General features: G+C 45.2%; 1 protein-coding gene and 1 long non-coding RNA gene across 6 annotated transcripts in view; one reads left to right on the top strand and one right to left on the bottom strand.

Moving 5' to 3' along the window:
- The window catches only part of Vps11 (vacuolar protein sorting 11), a 152526-nt gene extending 146989 nt beyond the window's left edge, over positions 1-5537 (bottom strand). The window contains exons 1-5 of one of the 4 annotated variants that reach the window (XR_011893268.1): positions 4751-5537; positions 4618-4686; positions 4389-4562; positions 4248-4298; positions 3927-3995 (exon numbers count right to left, since the gene is read on the bottom strand). Coding sequence is in view for 2 of the 4 variants with exons in the window: in XM_072287062.1 (XP_072143163.1) it covers positions 3927-3995; positions 4248-4298; positions 4389-4562; positions 4618-4686; positions 4751-4765 (378 nt within the window). In the remaining 2 variants the exon portion in view is untranslated. Of the gene's footprint in view, positions 1-3926; positions 3996-4247; positions 4299-4388; positions 4573-4617; positions 4687-4750 lie in introns of all 4 variants that reach the window. The other 3 variants (XR_011893267.1, XM_072287063.1, XM_072287062.1) reach the window with 3 other exon arrangements.
- Positions 5538-5723: 186 nt separating this feature from the next.
- LOC126520948 (uncharacterized) lies at positions 5724-13427 on the top strand. Of its 2 annotated transcripts, none has more exons than XR_008610230.1 (2): positions 5724-5812; positions 11964-13427. It is a non-coding gene; the product is annotated as an uncharacterized lncRNA (long non-coding RNA). The 2 variants fall into 2 exon arrangements; XR_011893266.1 differs by lacking the exon at positions 5724-5812 and adding an exon at positions 6225-6536.
- The last annotated feature ends 3208 nt before the right edge of the window (positions 13428-16635 follow it).

The following is a 16635-nucleotide window of genomic DNA, read 5'->3' as shown; positions in this document are numbered from 1 at the left end:
ATAAAATACTGACGACCTAAATCGAAAATTCGAAACAAATAATCACTAGAATTTAAGTTTTTCTTTTAAATGCAACAAACCTCATCAAATTTGGTGAATTGGTTGCCGAGAAAAGCGAATTCTCCTTCTACATGTATTTAGATAGGAGCATCCGACCTCATGTTTCCTCTTAGGAGGAGACCGAGCTGCATTGTGAGCCCCCCCCCCGAATGAAATTTCTGGCTACGCCACTGCAGCTGGGGGAAAGATTGCAGCAGTTTTTCACAAAGTTGGGTGTATTGAAGAGATCTGGTGGACATAACTGTTGTCGCAGTAAATGAGTTCAGAGCGGGAGGATTTGCTGAAGTCTGCAGAATTTTTCCTAAAACCTGCAGTAAGAAAATGAATAGCCATCTTGGCAATTGTCATTGGTTCTACGTGCTGCATGACACAGCAGATTACATGTTGAATATTACCGTTGTTAGCGAGAAAAAGCAACCTAAAGCAGACATCAGAAGCACTAGCAGTGGCAAGCTGCTAGCATGCCATACCAGGAGATGCTGTATCTTTAGTGGAAGCCTTGATTATATATATATAGTAGAATCTCATTGACACATTTCTGCTTGTTACATTTTCCCAGCTCTTATGTACTGAATAATTGGCCTTATTAAGTTTCCATGAAGTCATGTGTACCAGCTTTTCATGTGTACCAGATTTTCCCAGCTCTTATGTACTGACTCACTGGTCTTAAGTTTTCATGAAGTCATGTGCACCAGCTTCCCATTTCTAGGCTATTAAACCCAAAAGCTGCTACATTGCACCATTGACATAGCAGTGTCCATCAGTGGTACTTAGATTGACCGCCACACGTCACCGCTGAAAACAATCACTGCATAAAGCCTGCCAGGTTTCGCAGAAGGATCACCACCACCGTGTTAACATTGGTTGCTGATCTCAACATGATGCATAAAGTAGAGAGCGAAGAGGATGTGGACAAAGGCACAAAGGATCACTGTACCCCATGTACCCAGACACTGTCTTGTGACATTCACTACCTTGTGCAGTAAATCTGATATTCAAGGCTGCAAGTGCTCGAAAAGAGGCTACTATTATCCTTGTGCCAGATGAAAAGTACAAGCTTCATTTGGTGAACGAGAAGAAAGGGGGTTCAACCGAGGGGCCCAATTTTTATTAATCATATCATAAGAAGCCAACAAAGACACCAAGGACAACATAGGGGAAATTACTTGCACTTACTATAGTATCAATTGTCACTTACAGCGCATACATAGACGAGGGACAAAAAAGGATGACGAAGACAAGCACTGACTTCCAAATGATTTTTATTACGAGAAACATACATATATATACTGGGACACCAAGACAAAAATGCCCCCTACAAAGCAACAACCCGACATGAGTATGCATTCAAAATTCATGACCTAAGAACAACGAGAGCACATGTGCGACCTCAGAAAAACCAGTTCTTTGTCAGTTAATGCAATTGATGGCTTGCTAACTAAGTCACCATCGGCAATCGCTGCTGCTTCGATGATAAGTCTGGTGCATTCATTAGAATGCCTCGCTAAGATAGTGGTTTCTTCGAAAAAGCGGGATACAGCCGCACTGTGCGCAATGAACACCTAGAAACCCTTCGCACCCTTTGCGCACTTTATTGCTGTGTTCTTGTAACCTGACATTAAGACATCTACCTGTATATTATGGGGTTTTACGTGCCAAAACCACTTTCTGATTATGAGGCACGCCGTAGTGGAGGACTCCGGAAATTTAGACCACCCGGGGATCTTTAACGTGCGCCTAAATCTAGGTACACGGGTGTTTTCGCATTTCGCCCCCATCGAAATGCGGCCGCCGTGGCCGGGATTCGATCCCGCGACCTCGTGCTCAGCAGCCCAACACCATAGCCACTGAAAGACATCTACCTGTCTGCCCTACATAAGGCCGACCACATTTCAAAGGTATCTTATACACAACCCCTTTCGAACAAACAGTATACTTTTTCTATGATTAACACTGCAAATCCTACGTTCCTTGGCCTTGGCTACGTTCCTTGGTCGGTCTTATGTAGAGCAGGCAGGTAGATGTCTTAACGTCAGGCACAGCAATAAAGTGCGCAAAGGGCGCGAAGGGTTTCTAGGTGTTCATTGCACACAGTGCAGCTGTATCCCGCTTCTCAAAGAAACCACTATCTTAGCGAGGCATTCTAATAAATGCACCAGACTTATCATCGAAGCAGCCGCGATTGCCGATGGTGACTCAGTTAGCAAGCCATCAATTGCATTAACTGACAAAGAACTGGTTTTTCTGAGGTCACACATGCGCTCTCGTTCTTAGGTCATGAATTTTGAATGCATACTCATGTCGGGTTGTTGCTTTGTAGGGGGCGTTTTTGTCTTGGTGTCCCAGTATATATATGTATGTTTCTCATAATAAAAATCAGTTGGAAGTCAGTGCTTGTCTTCGTCATCCTTTATTGTCCCTCGTCTATGTATGCGCTGTAAGTGACAATTGATACCATGGAATACCAACTAGCCTGTACCCAAACCTTGTTGTACTTAGTAATTCAATTTTAGTGTGATTCACAGCTATGACCACTCTAAAAATGCACAACATTCCATTAAACCATCAGGTAGCGATAGCAAGATTTACTGAGTGCACTTTCAACAATTTGTTGGTTTCCTATTTAGCTTTGCATAAGGTTTTGTGTAAGAGAAGCTTTTATACTACAGGCACATTTTCACCATCATCATCACCGTTGCCGTCACCGTGATGCTCCGTATAAGATTCAAAGGCGATAACATCGCGGTCGTCGTTCGCTGTGGGTGTGAGTGAAACTGTGTGAGGATGAGCCAAGAAGAATGGTGGTTCCATCTCGCACACGCAAGAGAGGAAGGCAGGGAGGAAGCGTGCCATCTTCCACCATGCGCAAAGCAGCAGGGGATGTTTAAAGCGGTGGCTGTATATGCTGCAGTTAAGTGCGGCTGCATAGGCATTATCTTGAAAGACCTGCAGTGGGTACAGAGTCTAGGCGCACTGAGGGCTGATGGCTGCATGTGCGCTGTGTTCTTGCTGCTTAGTTCGCATTGAAGCGAGAGCAGCACAAAGGGCAATTCCCTCGTTGCTGCTGCCGCTCTTCCTCATGCAAGCGTTTTGACAGCAAGTGTATGCGGTCATCAAGTGAGATGTGTCATGTTTGCCTGTGTGGGTGTGATGCCGTGCTTGTTAATTTAGTTAGTAAGCAAAAGTCGACAAATTTACACGGCCAATAAAACTACTATCCTTACTTTATATAGCTGTCCAATAATTTGCTATCGCAATTGATGCTTCGCCTTTCAGGCAAAGCTGGGACATTTTTTTGTGTAATCAGTAGTCCTGCCACAAGCCTTACCGTATGTCACATTGTCCCAGATCCTAAGTAATTCGGTACAATCAGCATGTATTATAGGGGCTGTACTGTAGCTCCATAATTTAGTCAGTGATACCTATATGAAATAATGAATGCACATCAACCTCTTGCCTTTGGTTCGAGTTGTTGACAAATTCGACTTCGCCCTGCCATCTGCTAGCTGCCTGGTTAGCTCAGATGGTAGAGTGGCTGCCCCGGAAAGGCAACGGTCCCGGGTTCGAGTCCCGGACCAAGGCAAATTTTTCCTCGACTGTGAGGCTTTTTTTTTTCAAAAACCGCGTATGGGTTTCCTTTGTAGCAATTGCTACGATTGGGTGGATGTCTCATTTTCCCTTAATTAATGAATGTATTAGTAAGGAAATACACAGAAATTTTAGCGCTGTTTCGAGACTGCTGCTCATCACATGTCCTTTGGAAATCAATAAGGTAACTGGTGATGGGGGAAACAGAGCAAACTTTTATAATCTGGTTAAATAGGTTTATGTGTCCAGTATCACACGCAGCAGTGAAAACAACTCACCGGTGAGGGTGAAGTACCCGCTGCGGCTCGAACAATGCGACAACAATGGGGCACACCATGCTTGTCAACCTACGCAAGTGCAGAACAAAAATGGAGTAAGGTCTGAAGTCAATGGAACTGGATAGGGAATAACTCTGAGGTAGAGCACTTATATTTGTTTACTGTCTTTACCCAGTCTCCGCACTGTGTATACTAATAAACGGGGCAAAATGCCATGAAATATAAAGTTTGCACTCCAATCATGCAATAAAAGGAAAGTAGACATAATGCAAGAATCGCATGTACGATTTAAAGCACTGCCGAGCTAAGCTTGCAGCTTACTTTGTCCTGGTTCCACACCTTGACCAACGGGTTGACGCCGCTCTCGTCTGCCTGCACACCAGCGTAAGGATCGCCTCAAATAAGGTGGGGCAAGTACATAAAAGCTGAGGAGGCAAGATGAGAGGGGGGAGGGGCACTCACACCGAGTGTGATGAGCAGCGCGTGGTTGCGCATTTGCTGCACTAGTTCGACTGTCAGTTCGTAGGCACGGAAGGTGGTCAGCTGGAGCTGACGGTTCACGCACACCACATGACCACCAACTTCCCCCAACACAAGCTGGCCTCGGCCGCTTGCGCTGCATGTCACGCTCAGCTCCTGCGCATGACTGCCCATTCAGTTACATTTGCAGCAACAGCGCCGGTGCACTCACCTGGAGCTTGTCGAATGCCTTGTCGCCATCCCGCACCACCTCCTTGTCGAAGAAATTGAATCTGCGCCACTACGATAGGCCGTTTCCCCAAGTCAGCCTATCACCGACATAAACTTACAAAGCACTCACTCACCTGTTTGAACGCCATTTCTGCCAGCTGGCGCTATGTACTAACAAGCAGGGACAATCACAGCAGCAGTTATCTTTTCTACCTTATAGCTCGGCCTGCCATACAGGCTGAACTCGCTGCGCAGTGAATGTGAACGACTGAAAGCACATCTCGCAGTGCAAAAGCTCTGTGAAGTTCTATGCGTGGCCTCCGAGATACTCCTTGGTAAAAACTAATAAAAACGTCTATCATCTGTTTCCGGTTCATCAAATTGTTTTCGCAGCATTCAACCAGCAAATCAGTATTTTAAATCCAAAGGGCGTCATTCATTTTGATGGCGTTTGATCAGTGGGGTTGGTTTGATTTATCTTTGACATGCCTTTATATTTCGCATATGGGCAATGGGGTGGCGGTTCTTTGCAGGGAGTTCTGCAGGATCGCAAACATTTGGAGTCGTTTTGCTGGGAATCGAGCCTCTAAATGTGTTACGAACGAGGTCGCGCTTTGGCGGAGCTGAGCTCAAGGACGTTATATATTTTCTATAGTGGAGGTGGCTCTACCATAGAATAAAGAGCCAAAGATTACTGAAGGGGAACTGTACCATAGCAGCGGCAACGCATACAACTTAGCGGGCCAATGCCTCCTTTACTAGATGCCTGCCGCGTGAGCTGAGAAGTTGGTTTCAGCCTCTCTCCTCTTTCCTCTTCTCCACCCGAGTCGGCTGCAAGCGCTAGTTGCGGCGGCTGCTCCAAACTTCAGTCACGTCTTCCTGCCTTCGAGATTTTAGCGGCGTCTGTTACGATCCCAGCCATTAGCCAAGCCATTGGCGCGCGCCAGCCTAGCAGCGTTCACCCGGTTACGGTGGCTAGAAGCCACCATAACCCGGTCGACGGAACGCAGGCGTTAGGTTCACCCAAACGTCACGTCCGGGATGTCGCATTCGTTCTTTGTTTTTCGCGTCCGTGATGTCACATCCGTCTTTGGTTTTGGCGGCAGAATGGCAAGCTCAAAGGTGAGCTACGCTCAAACAACTGGACAAAGATGTGGATCGTTTATTTTTTGGGGCTTGTGCTAGCGTAAGCTATCGTAAGTACTTCACTTTTCCATTCGATGTGCCTCTACTATGCAAACCTACGCTTTCGGCTGCCTAGCTTATTTTCCTTGTGACGCATCCCGCGGACCGCCGCACCGATCAGCCAGTGCTACAGTGTACTAGCGCCGAGAACGCATATTAGACGACACTGTTTATCTTAGGTTCCTTCAAACTTGTAAGAGCCTTTTTCACAATCACTTAAACGTAACATTACCTGGTTACGGTGCTGCTACACGGCAGAATGTGTAAATGGCAGATGACCCAAGTGCGGCATGTGCGCGCACTTGTTTAGAGAAAATAAGGAGTATTCATCATTTATCTCGCAATGTAAACGCACATTCCTGACACATGGTTCAGGTCTGCCGTCCGCCGACTAAGGGCGGTAGTGAATGAAGTCTCTAAATGAGTGCTTTGCGGCGTCATTAAACGCGCGGGAAACAGCGTTCGTTTACATAGTAATATGAGCCTTTACATAGCAATATCGCTGCGCTGTCAACAGCCATTCTCTGGTAACCTTTCTCCGCAGCGTAACGCTCGAGTGCTCTGTGCAGATGTGACAAAGGTTGTGTGTGCGGTCGGTATTTGTGATTTTCTAGAAAGAAGCTTCATTACAAAGTGCATGATCAGGCTGCGTGGTCGTCCATTCTACTAGAGCGGGACAATCAATAAACGATACAAGCATGGACATACACATGCTGTTGCCAAATAACCCTTAAGGTGGGTCCATTTAATACTGGTGATTTAATCTTGGATGAAGACTGGGATGTTCTCTTTATGTGCTTGCTTCAAAGTAGGATAAATCGTAACTTGGCCAACAAATTTTACTAGTGTTATAAGGTTTTGTGAGAAAGGGTGTTGTGTATGGCTTTGTAACGAGTCATTGTCTCCCATCGCACGTGTATATCCCGGCTGGAAGTTATGTTCATGTGCTCAAGAGTGCTTCAGGAACCCTCTGAGCACTTGCACGTTGATATTGCAGCCACTTGTGAATTCTGGTCCTATGTAAGCATTAAGGGGTTTTAGCACTCATCTTAGTGATAACCTTAGACGTTAATTCTATAGTGTATATTGTTAACTGACAAGCTGGGTCTGGTAAGTTTTACATCTTGACACTAAGAACCTGTGGCATGATGAGTTTGCGCAAAAGAACAGTGCAGGTGCCATCATATATACATTCATTGTCATTCACGCACACTATTGGAGGGACTCCAATCTACATTAAGTACAGCGCAATCGGCGCCAGTACCAGTGGTCGCTCAATGTGTGGTTTGGAATTTACGCCAGTGCAATAATCAGTACCATCTTCAATCACGCACTGACTGGACAGCGTTATGTGAACGAAATCCTTGAAGGAGTGGTTGATGAGTTTCTCAGCAAAGTCCCGCTGTCACATCTTCCACTTCTGCTGTATCAGCAAGATGGGCCACCTGCATGCAGCAGCAGCCGAGCACGAAACTGGATGGGTGCTACTTTTCAAATAGATTGGAAGGCACGAGCCTGTAAAGAGGCCGGCTAGGTCACCTGACCTCTCCGTTAAGTTTCTTTCTTTGGGGTTATGTGAAAGATTGTGCCGGACGTCAGCTTAGACGGACGTCACATTAGTTCAAAGTAAGGATAACGGATGTCTGCCATAGAATTCCGGCATCGGTCATCAAGCAAGCCACTAAAGGTGTGATAAAATAGACAGTACTGCGTAGCTGCAAAAGGAGACCTATTTGAACACGTCCTCTAGGCTGATGTTCAACGCAGCTTACGAATTAATAGATAGTAAGAGCACACAGTTTTTTTTTGTCTGTGTGTGTGTGTGTGTGTGTGTGTGTGTGTGTGTGTGTGTGTGTGTGTGTGTGTGTGTGTGTGTGTGTGTGTGTGTGTGTGTGTGTGTGTTTGTTTGTGTGTGTGTGTGTGTGTGCGCGCCGACATTCTGATTGCCAGTTCGGCTCATAGAAGTGGTATATTTAATTTCGTGAACGCATTGGTTTTGCCTTTTCTCTACAAGTTGGTCGCTTTCCAGTGTGTTTATTTCTCTTTTATTTGTTGACACGAACCTGTTTTTGCAGCACGTGTACACTTTCATGAAAAATAAAACGCTCACTTTATATTGGCTTTGGTCCGAAGCAAGTTTCTGGTGCGAAATATAACTTTGCCCGCACTCTTTCGATGCGGTGCGAGCAAAGTCTGGATTTTGAAACATTCTGTGCCTATTACATTGCTCTTCACATTTCGTGTGTGGTCAGAGCTGCACTTTGGCTGCGTTATCAAGGTGCTTTTGTTATCATTTATCAGTCGGCCTTGAGAGAGGGATAATAAGTGTGACGTACAGAGAAAGGAGAAGCTGCGAAACCTGCTGTTGGGGCTCCTTCCATACCATTATCAAGGTGGTGCGCTGTCTCTTCGGGTTTGCGATAGGCAATGCAGTTACTTTCAATCAGCTTATTTGAGGGCACTGCTTTATGATGCGGGTGAGAGTTCACTCACATGGTATTTTTCATAGTTCGTGAGGTTATTTTCCAGTCGGTAAAATTGTACGCAATTAGTATGTCGCTGAAAACACTGCAGTTAGATGTCATTTTGGGATGCCAACAAATGCCTCATTGACACTTTGAAAATTATGAGAGTACTTCTCGACTTAGATAATTGTAATTACCAAATTAAATCTCAGTAACGAAAGAATTACTGGCTACTACTCCACTTTACTGGAAACAATATGCACTAGGTTTTCTTAGAGTAACGGAACTGTTTTTTTTTTTAATCTTAGTGCATGATAGCTGTGGAACACTCTCTCTCTTCATCCCTATACCCCGTTTTCCAGTGCAGGGTAGAAAAACGGACATGCGTCTGGTTAACCTCTCTGCCTTTCCTCTCTTCTATTTCTCTCTCTATAATTCACTCAGTAACCATAATGAGGCCAAGCCAGATTCACTCGAAATCAGAATCAACAGCAGTCATGTGCGGCAGCACTTATGCTCGGACTAGCAGAAAAAAAAAGAGGCTGCAGTTTTGCAGAAAGGCGAAGCAGTGTTAGTGATAGCCAAGTATGTGACAATTACACGAAGGAAGATTACACCAGCAAGGGGACTCAGGCTGTGAAATTGAACTGTCTCCTACTATGAGGTCTTGTATATACTTAGCGCCGTTACTTCAGTGCTCAAGTCTTCGAGGTCAAACGAAGTTTCTTGAAGTGCAAGAAATATATATATATATGTATCGTAAGGAACCGCTTTATTCCAGCCAAGCTCGGACTGCTACCTCGAGGATTAAACTGTGCTGCTAGTGATGATATATGCAGATGAAAAAGATGTGCAGATGATGAAGTTGAAAGTCAGGCATGTGTTGTGCCCATGCTAATTTTCTCTCGCTGTGGAAGCGGCCGCCTGGCTGCGCGTAAGTACTATAAAATGCGTCAAGTATTTGGTTTTAAGCGGGAGACATGCACTATTTCTGTGCCACAGCAACGGGAATCGGGTGGCGTTCTAACAAGCGAGACATGGTAATTGACAGGTGATGTCTGCTCAACGACCGCGGAAAGTCGAATAAAACACCAGAAATTTTTTGCATAAGCCAGGAACGCACACAGGAGTCCAAAGAACTTCGTCACCAGGAGAAAAAGTCACAGCACAGTGGGTCGAGTCGTAACGAAACTTGCGAGCGTCCTGGGAGACGCCTGTGTTAAGCGGGGCGATGCGACTGCACTCCGCGAGGCGAGACACAAACTGTTCCAAGAAAGGAACTGATGGGGGTACAGGAGTCGAAAGGAATGATACATCAGGAATGAAGCTTTGTGAACAGCCATAGATGAAGAAAAAATGTTAAAAGCCAGTAGTACGTTGCGTAGCCATGTTACAGGCGAATGTCATAAACGGCAGGATTGCATCCCCGTTCGTGTGGCCAGGGCGGATGTACATCGCAATCATGTCGGAGAGGGTATGGTGAAAACACTCCGTCAAGCTGTTGGTCTGCGGATGGTAACTGGAAGTCGTCTTGCGAATTGTGTTAGAGGCGCACAGAACTTCGGTAAGGATAGAAGAGAGGAAGACTGCTGCGGTCACTGAGGAGAACGCGCGGAGCGCTGCGGTGTAAGATAATGTTGTGTAGAAAGAAATCGGCGACTTCAGCAGCAGTCTCGGATTGTAGAGATGCTGTCTCCGCATAGCGTGTTGGATGGTCTATGGCCGTTATAATCCAACGATTGCCATGTAAGGTCGTGGGAAGAGGACCGTACAAGTCTATTCCAACTACTTCAAAAGGCGAAGCGGGACAAGGCAGAGGTTGTAAAGAGCCAGAAGGAGCTGTGGGTCGTTTGCGGCTTTGACAATGAACGGAGGGTGCAACATACTTCGCAACGGCTGAAGATGGGCCAGGCCAGGAGCAGCGACTTCATATTCTGTTGTAAGCCTTGTGGTAGCCTAGATGACCAGTCGTCGCATGATCGTGAAAGGCTTCAAGCACCTCACATTGCAGAGAACATGGTATGACCGCGACCCATTTGTTGCCATCGATGTGATAAATGTTGCGATGTAAAACCTCATTGTGCGGCTTGAATTGATTAAGTTGTCGACGAAGTCAGGCGTTTGGAGGTGACGAAGAATCTTCCATGCGTTGGAGAATAGTTCAGCAGTATGGGTCGATGCGTTGGTGGGACACAAGGACAGATGGGCTGTCGTGTCTTAGCCATTCGAGGGTTACAATGGGTAAAGCCGATGAAGAGGACTCAGGACGTACACAATCACGGAGAGGTTATGGTGAATCGTCATGATTCTTCAGAGGGTAGCAAGAGAGAGAGCATTGGTGTCTTGATGCTTCTTTGCAGCCCTGTAGGTGACATTGAAATCGTACTCCTGTAGGTGAAGCACACAGCAACCCAGGTGACCTGATAAATTCTTTAGCAATGAAAGCCAGCACAGTGTGTTATGGTCGGTAACGACTGTGAAATGGCGGCCATGAAGATATGGTCGAAATTTTTGCATTGCCCAACAGCAAGGCACTCCTGCTTGGTTATGGTGTAGTAATTCTCTGCACTGGTTAGTGCACGACTAGCATAAGTAATTACTCGTTCGCGGAATGTGTTGTCACATTGCAGTAGAATGGCACCGAGACTGACTGCTAGCGTCGGTGTGAAAGATGGTGGGCGCGGTCGGATCAAAGTGGCACAGTACTGGGTCTGACGTCAGGGCATGTTGCAAAAGCAGGAAAGCATGTTCACATTCGTCGGATGAAACAAAGGGCGCGTTACTGGCGAGGAGTTGATGGAGCGGGGACGTAAGCGTAGCGAAGTTGCATATGAAGTGCCGGAAGAAGCAAGTCCAAGAAAACTGTGCATGTCTTTTTGACGCAGTGGACACAAAATTCGAGGATGGCAGTAAGCTTCTCGGGGTCCGGTCGAATACCTTCTTTGCTGACTATGTGCCCCAGAACTTTGATAGCCTTGCTGGCGAAACTGCATTTGTGTGTGTGTGTGTGTGTCTGTGTGTGTGTGCGCGCGCGCGCGCGCATGCGTGTGTTGAGCTGCAAACCAGCATTTGCAAGAGAGGCAAGGACTTCATCAAGACGTTGCAAATGTTGTGAGAACATGGTTGAAAACACAATGTCGTCGAGATAGCACAGACAGGTTTTCCATTTCAAGCCACACAAGACTTATCGATCATGCGTTCGAATGTGGCAGGCACATTGCGGAGTCCAAAAGGCATCACACTGAACTCGTAGAGCCCATCAGGGGTAGCAAATGTCATTTTTTCTTTGTCGGATTTGGACATCGGTATTTGCCAGTAGCCTGGTCTAAAGTCAAGGCTAGAAAATTATTCAGCACCGTGGAGTGAATCTAGTGCATCATCCATCCGTGACACGGGGTAAACATCTTTGCGCACGATTTTGTTCAGCGCACGGTAATAGACGCAAGAACACACTGAGCTGTCTTCGTGACAATTGCAACGACATGAGTGTCAACAGCTCAAGTGACAGTTGATCCACGAGGCAACAGTTGGTGTTTGAGAGTTTGGTTTATTGCAGTAAGCAATGCAGACCCCTCAGAGAAGCGAATAAGGCCAGGGGTAATCAGAATTGCTCGAGATAGGGTATGGTCATAGGGTAGAATGAGTACGCCGCCATCCACAATGTTACAGGAGTTGACACCTATAATCTCTTCTCTAGGTGGCCAAAGAACGTAATCGGAAGAGGTGATGAGACGAATGCGTTCTTCGTGGTTAGGAAAAGAATTGCCAGTGGCATCCAGTTGTGTGAGGCGCTGACGACAAGAGATAGAAGCAGACGCCAAAGAAGTCCCACCCCAAGATGAGTTCATGGGTCACTCACGAAATACCGCAAAAACAATGTGGTGAAGAATTTAGTCTATGGACACACGAACAGTACACGGTGCGATTGGACGAATAATAACGTTGGCTGCTGCACAAAGAGAAAGGCCGGAGTAAGGCAATTCTTGTGTTTTATAGAGTCCCGAACAGTCACATGGCAATAATCGCCAAGCGTCTTGTAACATGGAGCCACCTCAGAATTGCACCAAACAAAGATGATAGATGCAGCCAGTCTAGCCAGATAACTACATTTTGACTATTCTGTATTGTTTGCATTTATTGTGCAAAAGGAATTCTCGCAGAGAGTTTTATCTTCAGTGGCCTTCAGTTGACGTCATCTGCTACAACTAGCACATAAGTTAACTCCATAGCACCACTAGGATGGAGACATTGTGTCGTGGGATGCTTCCTTAAAAGTGGGCAAGAAGATTCTAAAGGAAAAGTGTGAGATGGTCACAGTAATAACCAAGGCATTTGGCATGGGAATGACCCAGCTATGAAGGTATTATCAGATGTGGACAAGCATATAATACTAAATGGCGCCTTGCACGAGTCCCAAGTGTCAAATGTAATGAGTATTGTGCATTGAAAGGGCCAAAAATGTTTTGTACATGCAAGGGAACACTATGGGCATTTGATAGCAGTTGCTTAGATGTACTACATTAAAAGGAACCAAACGAATTCCCTTAGACATAAGCATGCAGCAAATTCAAGGACTAGATGAAGCTTCAAAAAAACTGCATTTCATGTAGGATAGGTGTGAATGACCTTTGTGCATGAGATCAGTGACAAAAACACTAAATGAATGCAGTACAGTGTCTGTATCATATCTTGTGCAGACCAAACTAGCCTGGAGTTTCAGCATTCCTTGTCAGTACATTTAAATAGGCACAACATTGTTCAAAGTGCAATATTCTTCTACAAAACATAATATGCAAGATGTAGCATGCTAACTCTCGTGGCTCAACAACTACTGAACCGAAACCTCAATGAGCAGTGAAGCGTCCTTGTAATTTTCATCGTAACCATACTTTTGCTCTTGAAAGTGAACCTCTTTAGTGAATTTGCTTGTGTATTAATTTTTCTTTAGGCAAGTATTTTTTATACATGTTAATGTCTCAATCCTGCTTTCTCTTTCCGGAGCTAAAACAAAATGCCTCTTATTTCAATTTGATCTTTTGACCTAGGAAGCCATCATCTGGTGCTGTGTACAGCAAGCACATGCTTCGGGCAAGGAGGGAGCCAGCACCATATCTACATCAGCAAGAACCTCGGTGCTCAAAATAAAAATTTTCTGTGCAAATACCTGTCTTTTTATACTTCCAGCATGAATTAATAAGTTTTTTTTGCCTTCACATGCAGGAAGGTTTATAGGAATAAATAGTGACTGTTGAATGCCCAGGAAAAGCCTTGAAGCCATTCTACTTGTACAGTGATAAAGTACATGTGTACTTGAACTTGATAGTACAGAAACGAAAGGCAAAGTAACAGGCAAAATGCTCGGGGCAGCAGTCGTATAAATGGTAGATGAACACAGCTAATTGTGCTGTCCAGTTTCATTCAGTTTGACCAAGTGTTGCAAGAATTGCCTTCAATATGAATCATTCAGTTTAGCCAGCTAAAGTCGAACTCGTACAAACTTTGGAATGTCTGCTGAGAATTTTAGCATACATGGTATGTGTGCATCCTTCAGCAGCACTACAAGCCCAATAAGGTTTTTGCGTTACTGTCCCCCCTCCCTTGGGGTTATTGCAGTGTGGTTATTATAGTGAAGCCTAAAATGACACTTGACTTGGGCCATATTTTTCGCAATATGCCCGAGAATATTGGGATTTCCCATCAATTTTACCCTTCCTACATCACATAGTGAACAACCTGAAAACTTAACACTGTTGCGCAGAGCGATGAAGGGTCAGGATTTGAGTGAGAAAACAACACGACACCTGAGCGCAAACTACGAACTGGTTTATTTTTCTGCAAGTGAAGCGTACATAAAGCCTACACGCATGCACAGGAGTCCTCTTCCCGGTCTACCTACACCCTCTATTGTCAGCGATTATGCTAATCTCTTTATTGCTGAGTGAAATAGACGGCGGGCTGACACAGGAGCCCTGTGGGTCCACCTTGAGGTTGTATGCTTCCACGACTTCTCTTTTACTTTGGTTCCTACTTTTCAGCAGAATCATTGTCTTGTGATAATCACCAGTTGATAGTTTGTGCTCAGGTGTCGTGTGTTGTTTCCTCACTCAAGTCCTGTCCCTTCGTCACTCCGCACAACAGTGTTAAGTATGTCGAACCAACTAGCCCACTGCACAATTTTCCTGAACTTGAAAACAATTGTAAACTAAAGTCCGTGAGAAACAAAGTGTTCTGTCATGACATACAGATTTATGCATGATCACTTTGCTATATAAAGATACAATTTTAGCCAATGTTAACGAAGAGCTTCACTTTTGGAGTTCACTTAAATAATGTCTGATGCATTGTGACAGTACGAGGTCCTGGAGATGTTACTGTGGAGATATGTCAACATTGAGCCTATTCCTGTTTAATCTATGGATAGATGCCTTCACGAAGAGTTGGAGAAACTGCACAATACAATGTTTTATATCACATGTAATAATTATGCTGTGATAAAGTGTACACGCTGAGCTTAATGTTTTAGAAAAGCTCAAGAAAAGGCTCCAGAATAGGTATGATGGATAGACAACCTTTTATTTGGCTCTCTTCATAGTGAAGTCTAGACGCATCACCTCAGCCACACTTAAAAAATCTGTGGGCTCGTACTGCCCATGCCTTTACTGCACAAGTTGCCTTGGTGCTCCCAGTCTTGACAGGTAACACTTAAGCACCCTCTCATGCTCATGTTTGTTCCAAAGCTACAGTTGCTAACTAAAGTAACTCCCACATGCGATTCTGTAACTCTAGACCTAACTGCAAAAACGCATGCAGTACTACGAAAAAAAATATGAAATGTGCACAACTTCAAATTTCGTATAGGCAACAGATAACTGGTAACCTGTTAGAGTAACAAAATGGATGCCAAGGAAAATTCACCCAAAGCCTTAGGCAGGAAAATGAGGTGTTGTGATGAGATAAATAGCAATCACATTTGATCGACTGACTAAAAGCTGGCAGGGGTATTGCATTTGACATGATTGAAATGAGCTGCAGCATGGCATGGTAACAGTGGCAGCCTTTACAATGCCATGCTCTCTGAATTACACTTATATGCATCCATATGCTGCAGCGACCAACTGTTTTTATTAAAGAAAGCCAGGTTTGTGGTTCAGCACACATCATACGCTGGCAAACTCACTGATGAGTCAACTCCCTCAGATCATCCCATGAGTCTGAGTGAGCCCAGCTGAGCAGTATTTTGGCGAGTTTGAGCCCGAGTGAGCTCGGCTGAGTAGTATATTCTTATGAGTTCAAGTGAGCAGCTAAGTATAATTTTGGCGAGTCTAAATAGTGAGTTCCGATTATTTTGCCAACATATATATGGTCCGTGTACTTTCGAAATTCAGGTACGACACTTGCGCATAGGTTGGAACTTAAGCTTCTCTCCAAGTGACTACTGCAGAAATGATCATAGAGCTAGAGAAGAACGATACGCCTTAATGATGCAGCGTGCCGCGCGGGATCCGTGGTGTGCAGCGTGCCAGTGGATGGGTGCGTGTTTGGGAAATTAGGGGGTTTCGACCCATCCACAGATAATTTCCATAATACCTTTCTCCATAGTGTATTATTGCGATAGCAATTTTTGGACACCCTAAGCGAATTTTCGCCATCGCCCTGATGTTTGGTTTAAAGTCCAAGTGTGACACAAATTATAGTGCCCCGTTGCATCCCACGTGCTGGGGTTAATTGCGAAGGAAAGGGTGCGAGGGTGAGCCGAGAAGGATGGCAGCTTTATGCGCGCTGTCCACGTCCCGTGATCAAGCGCGCGCTAGGGTAGGAGAGCGCGCGACGTCTCTTGCCCGGCCGTGCCCGTGCATACGGCTGTCCGCGCGCAGCAGAGTGCATATACACGGCCCGCGCGTGCCACATTTTTTAAAAGTAATTTGCGGCCGGTGTAAAGGCGGCAAGCCGACGTGGCTGCTGGTTTCACGAGTGTTGGAAGTAGCGTTATTCAAGTTTCGGACGAAACTTAGAGAACAGTGACTTAAAACAGTGACTTCCTTAGAGGGGCCAAAATTTTGGGGCGCATGAGCGGCACGTATAGTAGAATGCAGTGTTCCATTGTAAAAAAAATTTTTGATGTAACAAAGTAGAGTGCTGAGTGTTACGTCTTTGTTACATCAAGGTTCAACAAAAATTAAGCGCTGGAAATCAGCGCTGGGCGCATATGCAACTGGATCCACACTGAAAACATTTGAGAAAACATTTTTTTAAAAATACTCTGTAGATTTGTATAAATCCCTACCTGCAGATATTCCTCTGGTTTAGCCTAATTATGTGCTGCCTACTTAACTTACTGACGCAGCACACGTATCATTGCGAAATTTGCT

The sequence above is a fragment of the Dermacentor andersoni genome, chromosome 3 (assembly GCF_023375885.2).
Source record: "Dermacentor andersoni chromosome 3, qqDerAnde1_hic_scaffold, whole genome shotgun sequence".
NCBI classification, from domain to species: Eukaryota; Metazoa; Arthropoda; class Arachnida; order Ixodida; family Ixodidae; genus Dermacentor; species Dermacentor andersoni.
This window is presented reverse-complemented; position numbering and strand designations above follow the sequence as displayed.